This window comes from Cyprinus carpio, chromosome A25, assembly GCF_018340385.1.
Source record: "Cyprinus carpio isolate SPL01 chromosome A25, ASM1834038v1, whole genome shotgun sequence".
NCBI classification, from domain to species: Eukaryota; Metazoa; Chordata; class Actinopteri; order Cypriniformes; family Cyprinidae; genus Cyprinus; species Cyprinus carpio.
The window spans coordinates 10249233-10267366 of NC_056596.1; the positions used below are offsets into that span (position 1 = coordinate 10249233).

At 35.5% G+C, this 18134-nt stretch overlaps 1 protein-coding gene across 1 annotated transcript in view; it reads left to right on the forward strand.

Annotated features, from left to right (window-relative positions):
• The window catches only part of LOC109056204 (cadherin EGF LAG seven-pass G-type receptor 1-like), a 47304-nt gene extending 29499 nt beyond the window's left edge, over window positions 1-17805 (forward strand). Inside the window, exons 7-35 of the mRNA XM_042715411.1 lie at window positions 1555-1718; window positions 2008-2133; window positions 3340-3506; window positions 3629-3814; window positions 4752-4865; window positions 4951-5125; window positions 5393-5534; window positions 6855-6975; window positions 7661-7844; window positions 8216-8317; window positions 9000-9091; window positions 9227-9436; window positions 9919-10102; window positions 10195-10335; window positions 10423-10633; window positions 11259-11426; window positions 11575-11701; window positions 11791-11991; window positions 12095-12269; window positions 12985-13097; window positions 13215-13291; window positions 13402-13528; window positions 14142-14267; window positions 14390-14526; window positions 15151-15245; window positions 15314-15457; window positions 15563-15775; window positions 16322-16592; window positions 16674-17805. Coding sequence (XP_042571345.1) covers window positions 1555-1718; window positions 2008-2133; window positions 3340-3506; window positions 3629-3814; window positions 4752-4865; window positions 4951-5125; window positions 5393-5534; window positions 6855-6975; window positions 7661-7844; window positions 8216-8317; window positions 9000-9091; window positions 9227-9436; window positions 9919-10102; window positions 10195-10335; window positions 10423-10633; window positions 11259-11426; window positions 11575-11701; window positions 11791-11991; window positions 12095-12269; window positions 12985-13097; window positions 13215-13291; window positions 13402-13528; window positions 14142-14267; window positions 14390-14526; window positions 15151-15245; window positions 15314-15457; window positions 15563-15775; window positions 16322-16592; window positions 16674-16698 — 4318 coding nt within the window. The 3' untranslated portion in view covers window positions 16699-17805. The remainder of the gene's footprint in view (window positions 1-1554; window positions 1719-2007; window positions 2134-3339; window positions 3507-3628; window positions 3815-4751; window positions 4866-4950; window positions 5126-5392; window positions 5535-6854; window positions 6976-7660; window positions 7845-8215; window positions 8318-8999; window positions 9092-9226; window positions 9437-9918; window positions 10103-10194; window positions 10336-10422; window positions 10634-11258; window positions 11427-11574; window positions 11702-11790; window positions 11992-12094; window positions 12270-12984; window positions 13098-13214; window positions 13292-13401; window positions 13529-14141; window positions 14268-14389; window positions 14527-15150; window positions 15246-15313; window positions 15458-15562; window positions 15776-16321; window positions 16593-16673) is intronic.
• Window positions 17806-18134: the final 329 nt, after the last annotated feature.

An 18134-nucleotide genomic window follows, 5' to 3' on the forward strand; every position in this document is an offset into this window, starting at 1 on the left:
TTCAGCTCTGTGATGTTAGTGGGTTTCCTCCTATGAACTGTTTGCTTGGATTAACGTCTGGACATTGACATGGACATTCCAAAACATTAACCTTGTCCTTCTTTAACCATTCTTTGGTAGAACGACTTGTGTGCTTGGGTTGTTGTTGTCTTGCTGCATGACCCATTTTCTCTTGAGATTCAGTTCTCGGTCAGATGTCCTGACATTTTCCTTCAGAATTTGCTGGTATAATTCAGAATTCATTGTTCCATCAATAATGGTAAGCCACTCTGGACCAGATGCAGCGAAACAGGCCCAAACCATGATACTACCACCACCATGTTTCACAGATGGGATAATGTTCTTATGCTGGAATGCAGTATTTTTCTTTCTCCAAATATAACGCTACTCATTTAAACCAAAAAGTTCTATTTTGGTCTCATCTGTCCATTAAACCTTTCTCCAACATTCCTCTGGTTTGTACACATGATCTTTAGTAAACTGCAGATGGGCAGCAATGTTGTTTTTAGAGTGTCTTTCTACTTTCAACTCTGTCATTGACACCATGATGGTGGACTCATGAAATTTAACATTAGCCAATGTGAGAAAGGCCTTTAGTTGCTTAGAAGTTACCCTGAGGTCCTTTGCAGCCTCGCAGACTATTACATGTCTTGCTTTAAGAGTGATCTTTGTTGGTGGACCACTCCTGGGGAGGGTAACAGTGGTCTTGAATTTCCTTCATTTGTACACAGTCTGTCTGACTGTGGATTGGTGGAGTCCAAACTCTTTAGAGATGGCTTTGTAACCTTTTCTAGCCTGATGAACAACATCAACTCTTTTTCTGAGGTCCTCAGAGATCTCATTTGTATGTGCCATGATTCACTTCCACAAACATGACTAAACTTTGATAGATCTCTGTTCTTTAAATAAAACAGGGCACACACTGACACCTGATAGTCATCTCACTGATTAAAAACACCTCCGAACAGAGGGACTCTAATTTCACCTTCAAATTAACAGCTAATCCTAGAGAGTCACATAATTTTGTCACTTGCAAATATGTAATATTGAATAATTTTCCTGAATAAATAAATGACAAAGAAAATATTTTTGCCTCATTTGTTTGATTTGGTTCTCTTTGTCTACTTTCAGGACTTGCGTGAAAATCTGATTATGTTTTGGGTCACATACATATATATATATATCTTTGTCTACTTTCATATATATGTATTTTTTTTGGGTGGGGGGGTTTGGGTTGTAAGAGCAATGCTGAAGGAATAGTTCACCCAAAAGTGCAATGCGTCATCCTGCCCTTATCTTTGTTAAAAGACAAAAGGAAATGAATGAGGGGTGAGAGAATGGGGATTTTGCGTTCTCTTTTTTAAAGGACAAAAAGACGTACAATAAAAAGCCACTAAACACATTGTCGTCTGTTTTCTGCTTAATGGGCCTCAAGGTCTGGATATTTCAGGTTTGCACGCACATGAACCTTATACAGTATGTGTTAAGCATTATAATGGAGAATGCTTGGGACTGTTTGTGGCTTTAGGGATCTTTCTCTGTATGTGTGTGCAGGTCACTGGATCTTACGGGACCTCTACTCCTGGGTGGCGTTCCAAACCTCCCTGAGGATTTCCCTGTACAGAAGCGAGACTTTGTGGGCTGCATTAGGAACCTGACTATCGACAGCAAGCCCATAGACATGGCCAGCTTTATCGCCAACAATGGCACCTCAGCAGGTTAGAAACTGTAGGGTTCATATCGTGACAAATCAAATCTTCTTTGAATTTTTTAAATACTGGATTTTAAAGTACTATAATATTAAACTCTAACTTTTAAAACTCAAAACTTCCTCCTCAACCTAACATAAATAACAGGAAAAAATGTGCATATGCCCTCTTTAAATGAGAATTTTTCATAGAACTGTTTTTTTTTTTTTTAAGAATGTTTTTTTTTCTTTTGTAACTCTCCATTAAGGTGTCAAACTCCAACCCTAATATTTAAAGTGCACTTTCCCGTTCTATTCAGGTTGTGCAGCAAAACATGACTATTGTAGCAAGGTTGTTTGTCAGAATGGAGGCGTATGTGTGAATAGATGGAACACCCACACCTGTAACTGCCCATTAGGCTACGGAGGAAAGAACTGTGAACATGGTAAGATAATCCTCTCTTTCCGACTCTATTCTGTAAATCATTCTTCCTTTAATTTTGCTTAATGGACACAAATACATAGACACGCCTCCCATCTTTTGCCTGGATTTTCCCTTGGTCTTCATGAAATACCAACATGTACACAAATCCAATGACTCATACTTAGCAGTTAACATTGTTTTTATTTCTTTATATATGTCTATCTATCTATCTATCTATCTATCTGTCTGTCTGTCTGTCTGTCTGTCTATCTGTCTGTCTGTCTGTCTGTATCTCCGACCGTCTGTCTGTCTGTCTGTCTGTCTGTCTATCTGTCCGACCGTCTGTCTGTCTGTCTGTCTGTCTGTCTGTCTGTCTGTCTGTCAGTCCATCCTTCCTTCCTTCTTTCTACAGGAAATGACATGTTGTATATCACAATCTTTTTGCACTCTAAACCTATTTGAGTAAGTGCATTAATCACAAAGAGTCCCTCTTAACAGTGAGTGAAGATTTGAAAGCACGAATGGGGTTGCAAATGGCTTTTTTCATTTTCAGTGAGCTTAGTTTGACCTAATTCACTGCAGGGAAACCCAGTTGGAGCCGCATTTTCTATTTATTTTTGCTTATCAGTTGGATGGAAGGATCATGCCATGTTATAAGACTTCAAAAGTACATAAAAGTCATAATACTGCCAGCGGAAGTAGATCTAAATCCCTCATGTCACCCCAAACCTGAATAACTTTCTTTATTCAGTTAAATACAAAAGCAGATGTTTTGAAGACCATTCAGGCTACTCTTTAACATGCAACTACAGCAAACTGAGATCAGGGACTCTAAAAAGGACACTGAAAACCTTCCTCTCTGCTGTAGGTCTAAAATTTAGGAAAACTGAAGAGAAGACCCAACTATGAGTATCACCACTATTACTGTCACACTCCCAGGGCTGGGTCTAAGATATACAACTGTCATTTCCATTAGTCCAGCCCTCACATAAAGTAAGTAAAATATTTGCCCTGAAGACACTGGTTTCGCATTGCTGATTAAGAAATCTCCTGGATGACTGGGAAACATTCCTCCGTGCACGAATGATAGTGATTATCTGGGCCTCAGGACAGGAGGGAATGTCAAAGTATCAAGTGGCGCTTATTTACTTCAACAGACTTCAGTTAATAAAACAACTTTGTTTAGTCTGGATGTCATATAAACTGTCTGATGGTCTTCTTTCTACAGTTATGCCCGCCCCTCTGCATTTTGATGGTCACGCGTTGGTGTCATGGAGCGAGACTGATATCACCATTGCTATTCCCTGGTACATGGGTCTTATGTTTCGCACCCGAAAAAGCACAGGTGTTCTGCTACAGGCCAGTGCTGGAGAGTTTTCCAAGATTAGTCTTATGGTAAGAATTGTGTTTCAGTCATTTACTTTGATCAATCCTGTTTTCCATGATATGCCTGCTTTAATAAAGCAGATGAATGAGATTGGAATTTGTTTTATCAGCATCTTATTTTGGGTTTCCAGGTGAACAACAGACACCTTCGGTTCCAGGTGTTTCTGGGGGTCAGACGTGTGGCACTCTTAGATTTTCCTCAGGTATCTGTGGATAACGGTGAATGGCACCATGTGCTTGTCGAGCTCAAGAGTGGAAAAGATGGCAAAGACATCAAATATATTGCTCTCGTGTCTTTGGATTATGGCATGTTTCAGGTAAATGATCTCAGTATTTATTTATAGACCACGTAAATCTGCTTCAAACACAAATTTTAAACTTTTCATACTGTTTAGTTTATTTAATTTGTCTACTACCAGTCTCTAACATTGGACATACATGCATCACGGGGGAATTTTGTCATTTTTGCCATTTTTTGTTGCTAAACAGCAATTTCTGTGGTGGAAATTATATTTTGAAAATCTTTGGATATTTAGTAGATATTAACAGTTACAAAACCTTTCTATTACTTGAGATAAAATGAACATTAACTGAAAAAATATAATAAAAAAACTGTTTTATTTTATTTCATCTGACTGCCAGTGCAGCATTTCTCATTGTCATTCTTTTATTAGTTTATGTTGATTTACTAAAATAACTAAAGCTGAAACTGAAATTAAAATGAGTAAAAACTATATAGACATATAAAACAATTAAATATTTCACTTTTGACATAACTATGTTTTTTATCATAAATGATGCATAATAAAAATTATGCATGGAAGCAATTCACATATACATTAAGTTTGCATAAAAAAATTCATGATATAAAGGATTTTTTAAAACAGAATACCTATTAAAATGTTTTGTTTTTTTTCACCTTCTGTGTATATTTTATTAGTAGTAGTATTATTATAGATACTTTATTATATATTTTCCTATTTTAAGATCATTTAGGTCTGAGAAGGTTAAAACAACAAAGTCTATACATAAAATTTTGCTGCAAAAATAAATGATGATGGCATAAAAAAGTTTTCAGAAAAAGGTTTCATGTGAATATGAATAAGAAATAAAATGTGTGGAATCTGTTAGTTTAATAAAATCACCCCAGGGACAACAAAGTGCTCCTACAGTAGATGAAGAAACATAAAGGCATGTGGTTTGGGTTCTGAAAACATGAGTTTAAGATATTTTTGATATTGTGTTGATGTCTAGAGGACAGTAGAGATCGGTAATGAGCTGCCCGGGCTTAAACTGAGGAACTTGTTTATCGGTGGACTCCTTAAGAAAAACGGCACTGTGCAGGCTGGATTTACTGGGTGCATCCAGGTATACTCACATACACACACATTTACATTGTTTAAAGGTGTGTATTGTGTTATTCACACGGGTACATCATGTGGTCATCTCATAGGGTTTGCGAATGGGTGAGACCTCCACCAACACTGCCAACATCAACATACGGCTTGCAACACGAATCCGCGCGAAAGACGGATGTAATGTACCTGATGCTTGTCAGTCCAACCTGTGTCCATCTCACAGCCGCTGCACGGACAACTGGGCATCCTACACATGTGTATGCGAGCCAGGTAACACCAATAGTGCTACTAAAGGACAAAAAGATTTAGAGTATTTATATAGTGGGGTGCAAAAGCTTGAGACCACATTTAAATTGTAATGAGTTTAAAGCAAAAGTACAGTTATAATTTCAAATTGTCACTCAATAAAATAAATCTAAAACGTCTTTTGTAATAAAAAAAAAACAAACTCGTAACAAAACAAGACTTTTAGAGCTCTTTGTATATGATTTAAGAATTATGAATCTGTGGCACACACTCTCTTTCTCTCTTCCCCAGGTTATTTCGGCAGGGACTGTGTGGATGCGTGTCTCTTGAACCCTTGCGAACACATTTCCTCCTGTGTTCGTAAACCCAGCATCACACGTGGCTACAGCTGTGAGTGTGGACACAATTACTATGGCCAGTACTGTGAGCACAAGTGAGTATCTCTCAGTCGCTTAGATTCATTCATTCATATTGCTCATACTAAGGTTAAGGTATATAAATTCAGCATCCTAAATTGTTTTTCATACATGACTGCTGCCTCAAATCATGCAGCTCACTGAACAAAGATGTGCTGATAGTTTTATAAGCAATCAGATGTACCGTTTTGCATTCCCTAAAATTAAAAAAGGGTCCACATCAGCATTTAAAGATATAGTTTGCCCAAAAATGACATTTCTGTAATCGTTTGTTCACCCTCATGTGATGACAAATCATAACTTTATTTCTTCTGTTGAACAAAAAGATATTATGAAGAATGATTTAACTGTTTTTGTCCATACAGACTTTCATTCAATATTCAAAAAAACACTGGGACGTTCTTTAAAATATCTTATTTTGTTTTCTGCAGAAGAAAGTAAGTCAGACATAGAAGTTTGGAAATAATTGCAGAGCATTCATTTTTGGCTGAACGAGCCTTTAATGTCTAGATTTGGTTAGGATTAAGAAAATCTCTGGACTTTTATTTAAAGCTTGGTACTTGCTGAAACATGCTGACTGACAACAGCTTTATTGTCTGATGGTCTGTTTCATGAACTGCCAAGGTTTGTAAGTTGCGAAAGCTGTGATAGCAGATGTTTGTGACGGTATTGTTATAATGATCCTTAAATTCTGGTGTTTCCTTTAATTCTGGTAATTCCACATGTGTTTGACGCCCACACTGTAAGGGTTTTATTTATAATGCAACTGCTGGAATTATTTAGCCAGACTTTCATCCATTAAAGATAAACTATAAATAACACTTAAGTTTTAAAAGTGTATTTTATTTTATTTTTATTTTTTAGTCAGATTGTAATGTAATTGTATGTCATTTTACATAATATAAATAAAATAATAATGACAAAAACAATGTGTAAACTCTTACAAAAATTAAGAAAAAAAAATCCATGAGTGGAGAAAAGAGACTAAAATAACAAGTCTGTTTTTGAAATGATTTAGTTTCTGTTCTTTCCTTTTACCATGAAAAGATTCTCTTTTAAATGATCACAAAGGAAGCGAGCTTAGAGTGATGTATTGCTTTCACACAAGCAATTTCATGTTTGCCTTGCAGTCGGAATCTACTGCTTTGATTTTACAACAGAACTTCATGTCCAATTTCCACTTTTCAAACTTCCAATCAGTCTCAGTCCCCAATATAAGCTGTTTTGAGTCTCATTCTGTGAAGTTTGAAGATGAAAATGTCTTTCGCTAGGCACTATTGCACATTTTATTTTTCTCTCTTTCTCACTCTTAATTTGGCGTTTGCGCACACACACAGAGGGGACCAACCTTGTGCTCGCGGCTGGTGGGGATACCCGACCTGTGGGCCCTGTAACTGCGATGTCAGCAAAGGCTTCAAAAGGGACTGTAATAAAACCACAGGAGAGTGTAGCTGCAAGGTAAACTACATGTGATCGCATGCTCCAGATTCTCAAGGGAAACCATTGACTTCTAGTTGTTATCCAACAGTCACCCTTCTCATAAATTGAACTATGTGGCATGTCGTATAATTGTTTGAAGTTGGCAAGATTTTTTAGATTTTTTTTTTTTTTTTGAGTTTTTGCATAATGGAATGTCTTTCATACTCACCAAGACTGCATTTGTTTGATAAAAACACACCAAAAACAGTCATATTGTGAGATATTGTTACAGTTAAAATCTATTTTAAAATATTTTGAGGTACAATGTTTTTACTCTCACAGCAAAGCTGAATTTTCAGCATTTAAACAAATTTAATGCATCAGATTTAATGTATGCTTGCTGAATAAAATTCTTATACTTTTTAATCTATGAAAGCTTGTTTCCACCGCAGGATAGAAAAATTCTAAAAAATAATTGTAACTTTTTATCTCACAATTCAAACTTTTCTCCTCTGAATTCTGAGTTTATATCTCATAATACTGTCTACATTTGTTAAAATTGCGACATATAAAGTCAGAATTAACTCTAAATATAAACTTGCAGTTCTGAGAAAATAAGTTGGAACTGTGATATATAAACATTTGTGAGAGAAAAAAACAGAATTGTGAGGTTGCAATTAGTTCATGCTCACAAAATACCATTATTTTCTCCCTCCTTTTTTAGGACAATTACTTTCGGCCTCTTGGTGCAGACACTTGCTACCCATGCGATTGTTTTCACCTTGGAGCGCATTCCCGGACATGTGATGCTGTAACGGGCCAGTGCCCCTGTAAGATGGGTGTGGTGGGTCGTCAGTGCAACCGTTGTGACAACCCCTTCGCAGAGGTGACAGTTGGCGGATGTGTGGGTATGTGTGCTGTCAACTGGCCAGGATATCAGTTAACTGCTGTCAGCCTTATTTCAAAACTGCTTTCAAAGTGCTTCACAACATCTTGGACAATTGAATAAATAAGGCCAAAATTATAAAAGCTGTCTTCAATTTTAGCTTACATTTGCATTCACAGTATGATGAAATGTAAGTGCAATACAGTCCAGTCATGAGCAGACTGCTTTCATGACAGCGTGGAGTATCTGTACTGACTGTGAGGAAATAATGGACATCTGTGGCTCCTTAAAAAGTCTTATCATTAAGACATAGCAACAAGCCTTGTTAATGGCACTAAATGCCATCTGTTTTTCCTTTTTTCCTCACTCACACTCTATTTGGTTGTTATCTAGTTGTATATGATGGTTGTCCCAAAGCCTTTGAAGATGGTATCTGGTGGCCCCGCACTATGTTTGGTGGCCCTGCAGCCACAAACTGCCCTAAAGAATCCAGTGGTGAGTCTAGATGATTTATTCTCTCTTTAACCAAATCAAGAATTTAAATGAACAATCAACACACTTTCCTGAATCTGAAAATTCTTTTCACATAGAAATTGCTGGTAAATTTCACAAATCATTGCAAAAAAAATATTACAGAATTACAAAATGGCAAGTAACACATTGAATTAAATGTAAAATTTTGAAGTAGAAAGACTGAAATTAAGAATTGTTTTCTTGCAAAACATATTTAAATAATCTTTGTTTTTATTACAATTAATTTTTTTTTAGTTTATAATTATAAATATACAGCTATATTTATATAATTGGGCCTAATTAATTAGAAACTTTTGATCTTTGTAGACAATTCTATTCATGTTAATGTAAATATACAGTTATATTCATATAATTTATGTATTTTAATATATAATTGTACCTCTGAATGGATTTCACTATAAAACTATATATATATATGCATAAATATTTTAGTCCCAACATAAATGCCATATTATATTTTATTTTGTTTTTTGTCCCTTTTTAAGATTTCTCTTTAATAAAAAAAAAAAATGTTGAAACAATAGTGAAGTAGATGTGTCCAAACCTTTGACTGGTAGTGTATAGTTGTATATGGGTTTTTTTATTTTTTTTTATAATTGTTGTTTAATTTTTTATTAATTATTCTTTTTTTGTTTTTTGGGAGGAGGTGTTAGTCATTGCAGCGATGATAAAGGTTGGCTTCCACCTGAGCTCTTCAACTGCACTTCCCTCAGCTTTTCAAAGCTAAAGAAAGAGGTTTGTGACTCTGCTGGTTGATTCAAGTTGGAATTGTAGTTATGGAAGAAATTGTACAATTGACTATTAAATATTATACTTTATCTTACACAATCCTAGAAGTGACCAGTGTTTTCTCCTTCATGTGTGACTTAGTGTGAGGATCTTCATGCTAATGCTTCTCGAATGGATGGAGAAAAATCAAAAAGCCTTGCGGGCCTTCTGCACTCTGCCACTTACCACACGGATCGTCTCTTTGGGAATGACGTGAGGACGGCCTACCAACTGCTGGCTAGTGTGTTAGAGCATGAGAGTCTGCAGCAGGGTTTTGAGCTCACCGCCACTCATGATGCCGATTTCAACAAGGTATAGACCTCAAATACCTTCGCATATGCTTCCAGAATCTAACAGGACTTTAGTATATTCATATTCAAGTTTAATCTGATGGGTCCAAGATGACCTACCAGCTCCAACTGTCTTAATCAAGATGGTCTTTACCTTACCAGCTGGTAATCTATGTGTTCAACCATCTACACCAGGTTGAACCAGCTAATGACTATAAATGACCAGCTTTAACCAGTTTGAAAGCATGTAAACCATCATATTAAATATATCAAGTATATGTATGCAATTTAAAGATCTTGTTGTACTCTCAGACACATTCAGTTCCCATGGCTTTAAATTAACTTTATTTTATCAATTTTATTCTATTTTAATTTTTATTTTATTTTATTTTATTTTTTTTAGTTATTTTATAAATTAATTAATGTACATAAATTTTATTTTGAAACCACAGTGGATAGCTATAGTCTAGTATTAATGAACATTACTCTTCTTTGTTGTGGTAGAACATCATTAAAGCTGGAAGTGCCATCCTTGACCCGATCAACAAGGAGCACTGGCAGAAGATACAGCGCTCTGATGGCGGGACGGCACATCTGCTGCACCACTTTGAGGAGTACGGCAACACTCTGGTACAGAACATGAGGAAGACCTACCTGAGACCCTTCACCATCGTCACTGACAACATGAGTTAGTATCGGGTTCTCCATCCTGTAGCATCTGCTCTGCTCAATTTTGAGTGTTTGATATAAAAAATATATATTGTTTTTCTTTACAACCAGTTGTTGCATTAGATTTTCTGGACTCTACTGCAAACCAAGACAAAATTCCGCGATTTCAGGAAGTCAAGGAGGTTTTCGCAAAAGAGCTAGAGTCATCTGTTGTGTTCCCAAACCTGCTCACCATGCCAAAAAAGACCAAAGGTTCTTACTTTATATTATCAGTAATATAATGGAAATGTGCAATGTTTCAACTTAATACTAAACTTTATTATGTCTTATACACTATAGATGCTTTTACCACAGAGCCTCCAGCCAAGATTGAACCAACTGAGGCTTTCATCAGTATGGGTGGATCAGATAATGTTGATTTCACATCATCTATTAAGAAAAGACGGCATGCAGAACAACCCGATCCACCTGCTGTTGTGATGGTGATGATCTACAGGTCTCTGGGTCAACTCCTTCCAGAGAGTTATGATCCGGACCGACGCAGTCTTAGGTAGCACTTCAGCCTGGGATTTTACATAGATTTCCTTGTTCAAGAGATGTTATAATTAAAGAAAAAAATATATATATAATATATAATATATATATATATATATATATATATATATATATATATGTGTGTGTATGTGTGTGGTGTGTGTGTGTGTGTGTGTGTGTGTGTGTGTATATATATATAAACATACATAATGTGTGTGTGTGTGTGTATATATATATATATATATATATAAACATTATAATGTACAGTATGAAAAAATTATATTTGTTTGGAGATTTGGTAAAGATGTTTGAAAGATGAACTTTAAAACTTGTTGGCAAAGGTAATCCAAATGTAAAAATAGAGCAAATGAACAAGAACAATTAAGTATTTTTTTAATATTACGACTTTTTTGTGCTATAATTTTTACATTTTATATCATAATAATGAATAAGCATCTCTTAATTTTTATGCCATAGTTATGATTTACCAAAGCATTTTTTTCTTGCATGCTGGGCTTCCATTAATATGAGCCGATACAGATTAGAAAAAAAAAAATCTAAAATATTGGCAGATAACCAATACGGTACTGATTTTTTTTCCTGGTCCTTTATTTCTTATCTGGTGCTCTACACATCCCCAGACTGCCCACTCGTCCTGTCATCAACACACCTGTAATAAGTGTGGTGGTCCACAGGGACGGAGAACCTCTCCTCACCCCACTCCAAAAACCCATCACCCTAAACTTCAGGCTCCTGGAGACCCACGAGAGGACCAAACCTGTGTGCGTCTACTGGAATCACTCTATCCCGTGAGTCCTTAACGAAACAATAGATTATATTTCTTTTTAAAATATGGCCAGAAGAAACCCATCTCTGCTTGTGCTGTGATTATAAAATAATTTAATTTTATATATTTGTTTGTTTTGATTTGTCATTCCTCCTGCTCTTATTTGATAGGGTTGCTGGTGGAGGTGCCTGGTCTTCTAAAGGCTGTGAGCTGGTCTTCAGAAACTCGACTCACATCAGCTGCCAGTGCAACCACTTGACCAGCTTTGCTGTCCTCATGGACATCTCCAAACGAGAGGTAAGACAGCCAGCTAGTTTGGTTTATATGGATTTTTGCTAGTATACAGCCAGCTAACTGGTTTTTGAACACTGTCATCTTGTCCATAGCATGGTGATGTTCTTCCACTGAAAGTGGTGACCTACACGACAGTGTCCGCCTCTCTGGTGGCCCTCCTCATCACCTTCCTCCTGCTGGCCATTCTTCGCAAGCTGCGCTCCAACCTACACAGCATCCACAAGAATCTGGTTGCTGCCATCTTCCTCTCTGAGCTCATCTTCCTCACTGGCATCAATCAGACCGACAGTCCGGTGAGCAGCTGGGAGAGTTTTTAGATTATAATATCAACAGCATTATTTTATTTTATTTATTGTTTGTGTGTAATACTAAACCTGTTTCTTGTCTGATTTGTAGTTTGTATGTACAGTTGTGGCCATTCTGCTACATTATTCATACATGTGCGCATTTGCCTGGATGTTTGTGGAGGGGCTGCACATCTATCGCATGCTGACTGAGATGCGTAACATCAACCAGGGCCACATGCGCTTCTACTACGCCATCGGCTGGGGCATTCCTGCTATTATCACTGGTATGAAACTTAAGACAGCTCTAGAGGACACAATTATTATATTATTTATAAAATATACAGTGGATTTAATATGTTTTATATACACTATATATGTAGATACACTGTATATGTAATACATTACCATTCAAAAATGTATGTAATATACAGTTTTTTTATTATGTTTTGTTTAATCAAACTGATCAAAATTGACAGTAAAGAATAAAATGTTGCTAAAGATTTTTATTTCAAATAAATGCAGTTCTTTTGAACTTTGTATTAATCAAATAATTCATAAAAAATGTATCATTGTCCACAAAAAACATAAAGCTGTTTTCACCATTATTAATAATAAAAAAGTGTTCCTTGAGTGCCATATCAGCTTTTTAGAATGAATTCTGAAGGATCATGTGACACTGAAGACTGGAGTAATGATGCTGAAAATGTAGCTTTGCCATTACAGAAATAAATTATGTTTTAACATATTAAAATAGAAAACAGTTATATTAAATTGTAATAATATTTCAAAACATTGATATATTTTTTAACTAATAAATGTAGCCTTGTTGAACATTGTTGAACAAGTGACTTCTTTCAAAAACATAAATATTGCTGACAATAAAAGAACATTTATTTTCTTCACAAGATTTACTCAAAATTCACCGAACACTGACCACACAGACCCCCTGGAATTCACATCTTGATTGTGAACCATTGCTGATTATTTGTCTCTTGTCAGGTCTGGCTGTGGGTTTGGATCCTCAGGGTTATGGAAACCCTGATTTCTGCTGGCTCTCTGTTTATGACACTCTTATCTGGAGCATCACAGGACCGATCTCCATTGTAGTGCTGGTCAGTTGGTGTATTTTAATCTTGTTGAACACTGTGGAAATGCTGCTTTCCTTTCCATCTCCCAAATGATTAATTTGGTTTTGAGTAAATAATGAAAAACAAACCTCTATTTAACAGATAAATATAGTCCTAATTGTGCTGGCAGCCAAAGCCTCATGTGGACGGTGCCAACAAACAGAAAAGTCAGGAGCAATGTAAGTACAGTGAGGAAGCTTAAAGGTCAAGCTGAGCAATACTGAAACACAAATGACCTGAAGCAGGTTAACCCAAATCTTGTTCATAATTCTCATTTGGTCTTGTGCAGCTCTTCTCTTCGAGTGGCCTTCCTCGTCCTGTTGCTCATCAGCGCCACCTGGCTGCTGGGTCTAATGGCAGTCAACAGTGATGTGCTGTCCTTCCACTACCTCTTTGCCCTCCTCAGCTGCTTACAGGTGCGTATAGGCATGTGCTGTGTAAACATCTCTTTATTTACTTCGCTATATTCTTTCTGTATTGCTTATTTTATTAGCCATAATAACATACTGTATAAGCATGTACTGACAGTGTATGCAGTTTGCAGTTGTGTAAGTAAAGCATTGTTGATTCTAACATGACTCGATTGTATTTAATTTGACATTTTTTATGATTTTATTTATTAATTATCTCTTTATTTACTGTTTATTTACTGTATTGTTTTTTATTACAAATAAAATAATAGAATCATAATAAATAACAAAAATATAAAAATTTAATATTAAATGCAATCGAGTCAACAATGCTGTATCAAAACAATTGTCAGCATATATAGTGATTAAATAATAATAATTGTTGTTGTTGTTGCTAACTAGCAAACAATACAGAAAGAGAATAGTGAATTAAAAATGTGAAAAGAAAGGTAAAATAAAAAAAACATTATTGGATACATGGATAATTAAACACATGGGAATTACTTTATGTGTTGTATACGAACCATAAGGGATAGGATTGTACTTTTTAACAAACAATTTTGCTTGTGTATTATGACAAATTTTTATGTATGTAATTAATCCGTTTTTTTCATTCCAGGGCATGTGCATCTTCTTCTTCCACTGTATTCTCAACAAAGACGTGAGGAGGAACCTGAAAAGTGTCTTTACAGGGAAGAAAGTACCAGCTGAAGATCCCAGTACAACACGGGCTACCTTACTCACAGTGAGTTTGACACATAGATTAAATTAATAAGTTAATTAAAAATGTCAAGATTTGTGTATAGGCACTCTTTATTTATTTACTGATGAATCAGTAACAGTGAATCACTTCTTCTGTCATCCCAGCGTTCTCTGAATGGTGACGTGTATACAGAGGATGGAGGTCTGTACCGGACCACCATTGGTGAGTCCACTGTATCTCTGGAGACCTCTATTAGATCAGGCAAGAGTCACGGCAGTAGCTACCCTGTTTCCACACTCAGGTAATACACCAGGAGTGAATTACAATTTGATCAGGTTTCTGCAATATGGTCTTACTGTATATGATCTGGAATTATGAACTCGTGAACTCTTGAAGTATTTGCCTGCAGCTGTTTCACTAACCTATTTGCACCAATTCTTACCTGTTATATTGTGCGTAAATGTCTCAAAGGGGCATTCGGTTTTTATGTCATATCTTTAGATGAGACTAAGTTCATTATGACTATCAATGCAGCCACTTTAGCCATATTTATGACTCATATTTTTTCTATAACCACTGACAGAACTCTACAGTATTGTAAAAGGTGTCCTAATTCACAGCACACTGTCATCTGTTACATGGATCACATATTGGATTCATGTGTTTGACACACTTCTAACTACAAAGCGTAGCAATAAAGCATATGCCATTTAAAAAGAAAATGTTAATAACTAATGAAAGAGAAATCCTGGTTGTCATATTTGCAATATTGCTATATTGGCAGTTGCACTTGTGAACATTTCACTAGCAACTTACTGTCACTGAATAACTTTAGTGTGACTCCACTTAATGTAATAATAGATACAAATTCACAGTATTTCTGTAATAATGCATAGATTTGATTTTTTTTTTTTTTTTCACTCAGGGAGAAGAAACATAGCATATCGTCTAATGGTGGAAATGTGAGGCATGATGAAGGAGACTTGTCAATCTTTTTCCACAAGAGTAAAACAGGTGAGGGCAGAAATAACACTTAGACCATTGAACATCTCATTACATCTGAATAATGATTTTCTGTTATTGTTCAGACTCAGATTCGGACAGTGAGCTCTCAGTGGATGAACACAGCAGCTCCTATGCTTCCTCCCACTCCTCGGACAGTGAGGATGAGGCCAGGCACTCCAGGACCAAATGGAATAACGAGAGAACACCTATCCATGGCACACCTAAAGGTGCCTGCAGCCTCTTCTGTGACCTCTGACCTGCTCTTTTACGTTTTATTCATTTTATTCATATTTAAACTTGGATGTTTGATAACTTTATTCATGTTGTTCTGGCTGATGCCATGTCCGGTCAAGGGAAGCCAAACCGGTCGGAAGAACCACCCACAGCCAGTGAAAGTGAGAATCCGGGCGGTCCAGAGAAACTGCGCGTGGAAACAAAAGTGAATGTGGAGCTTCATCAAGGGAATAAATTAAATCACAATGGAGATGTGTCTCAAAGTGAGAGTCCACCCAGTCAGCCAAACAGCACCCAGTTACCCAGAAGAGGTGAGCGAACACTACTTAAACTAAACAAACATTACTACAACTTAAAAACTTGTCCTAAAAAAAAAAAAAAACACTTAAGATTGAACTATTTTAGTACTTGAAAAAATCCATTTTCTTCATGCATGCATAATACAAGTATTTCATAAATGTTAGTAATTTCTAACATTCAAATAATATGTTATAATTTAATGGGTAATTATTTTTTAAATTTAATTATTTTTTTTTATTTTATTGGTTATTTTTTTTAAATATTTCAGATTAAATTGTGCTAAAAATTTAATATTTCTTTAAAAAGAAAATATAAAATATTAATATTACTACTACTTTTTTAGACTTTGAAAGAACAAGATCACCAAATTAAAATAATATATAATTTAATTTAAAGAAATAGATATTTTATATATATTATATATATATATATATATATTATTTTTTTTTTTTTTTTTTTTTTTTGATAAATTGTTAAAAATTAAATATTTCTTTAAAAAGAATATATCATATATTTTAAACAATATATTATATTATATTACCATTTCACTTTATTAGGCATTTTAAAGAACAAGATCACATATCCACCCCCGCTGACGGACAAGAACATGAAGAACCGCTTGAGGGAGAAGCTCAGTGACTACAACCCACCCCAGATCCCCCGAAAGACTCCATCGGTGGGGTCAAATGAGGGCGTTCGCTCAGGAACCGAGGCCAACAGCACCATCATCAAACCACCTTCATTACCACCCCAGTCTGCACTGAACGGGATCGCCGTGGAGCAGGGCACGAGCCCCGTCACCCTGGCGGATGAAGACTTTGATTCTGAGTGAGTTGGATGTCAAATGCGGATCATTACAATTTATTTGGTCACATTCTGATTGTAACACCTCTGTCTTTCTCTTGTTAGTGGCAGCAATGAAACATCAATCTGAGTCTTCACCTTGAAGGACGCTGAATCAACTGGAATGGGTTTAAACCAGTTTCTGTGTCCCCTTTAGTATTAAAGCACAACATGGTCCTGCTCTGAAGTTTTTTTTTGTTTTGTATTTATAAATGTTCATTTAATACAAATGGAAGCTGGGCACTCGCTATCCCAGAATTCCAAAAGTGCTACATTGTCCAAGTTGAGCTGGATGAGGACAGAAAAGTTTTCTGGAGTTACAACAAAAGACTTTGATATTAATTAGCATTTGTACAGTTTATGCCAGAATTCATCAGTCATAAACGGATGACTTATGATGTGTAAGTAATGTTTATAGTTACATTTTGTATTTTAGATGTGTAATAGTTATAATTTGTAAAAATGTAAATTAGGATTTAATTGTGTTGCCAATACTGAATATTTATGTTTACTGTGGTATTTTTTACAGCACTGTTTTGAATGTTTATATTGTTTTTTATACTGTGCAGTTTTAAGAAGTAGTAGCTGAATTTGTTGTTGTTTTTGTGCCCCAGATGAGTTTTCTTTCCCCCAGTTATGTTTCAAATGAATTATTAGTATGAAGATGTCCATCATACAGATTGTTTGTCATTGGGTTCAATGGGCCTGTTGTGTTTTTACGGTCATTACCTCTGACAGTATTTTACTGCTCATGTTCCGCATGCCTTAAAGTCTCTGCCATTGCTGTACATGGAAAAACAGTGTTTTGTTAGGTTTGCTTTACATCTAAATTACCAAGAGAATCAAAATCTTCCTAAAGTGCCTGTCGACTGTTTTATAGCTCTGCCAAACCTCTTGTGTAAATAGTATAGACTGAGACATTCAGGGAGCCGTTCTTTTGTTTTTACTCATGTTAAAGGTCAAACTATGTGAAAGTGATGTCAGGACAGTAACAATGTAATCTGTAATAGTTTAGAAGCATTTATTGATTGGCATTCCTTCAGTGAACACACATTACCAATATGACAGATTAAATGTGTATCCTTGAAATACCTCCATTACTTGTCAAAGCCCGTAGATATTAGATATCAGCATGTAAAATAAGGTATTTATATTCGTACTATTCGCACTGATAATACATTTGAACATTGTAAATAAATGAATTTAAAAGATTTAATTACAAAGTCTGTAGGATCTTGTATCTTTTTTCCCCAATTTTTAAAGGTATTATTTAAATGATTTTGCTATTATGAAATTTCTTCAATTTACCAGTTTAAACATTTTTTAAAGAAATTAATCATTTTATTCAACAAGGACACATTATATTAATGACAATAAATACATGAATACAATGTATTCATCAAAGAATCTTAATTAAATGTATCACTTTCCACAAAAAATATTATTAAAATTGATAATAACAAGAAAGGTTTCTTTAGCAGCAAATCAGCATGATTTCTGACGGAGCATGCAAAACTGATGACTGGA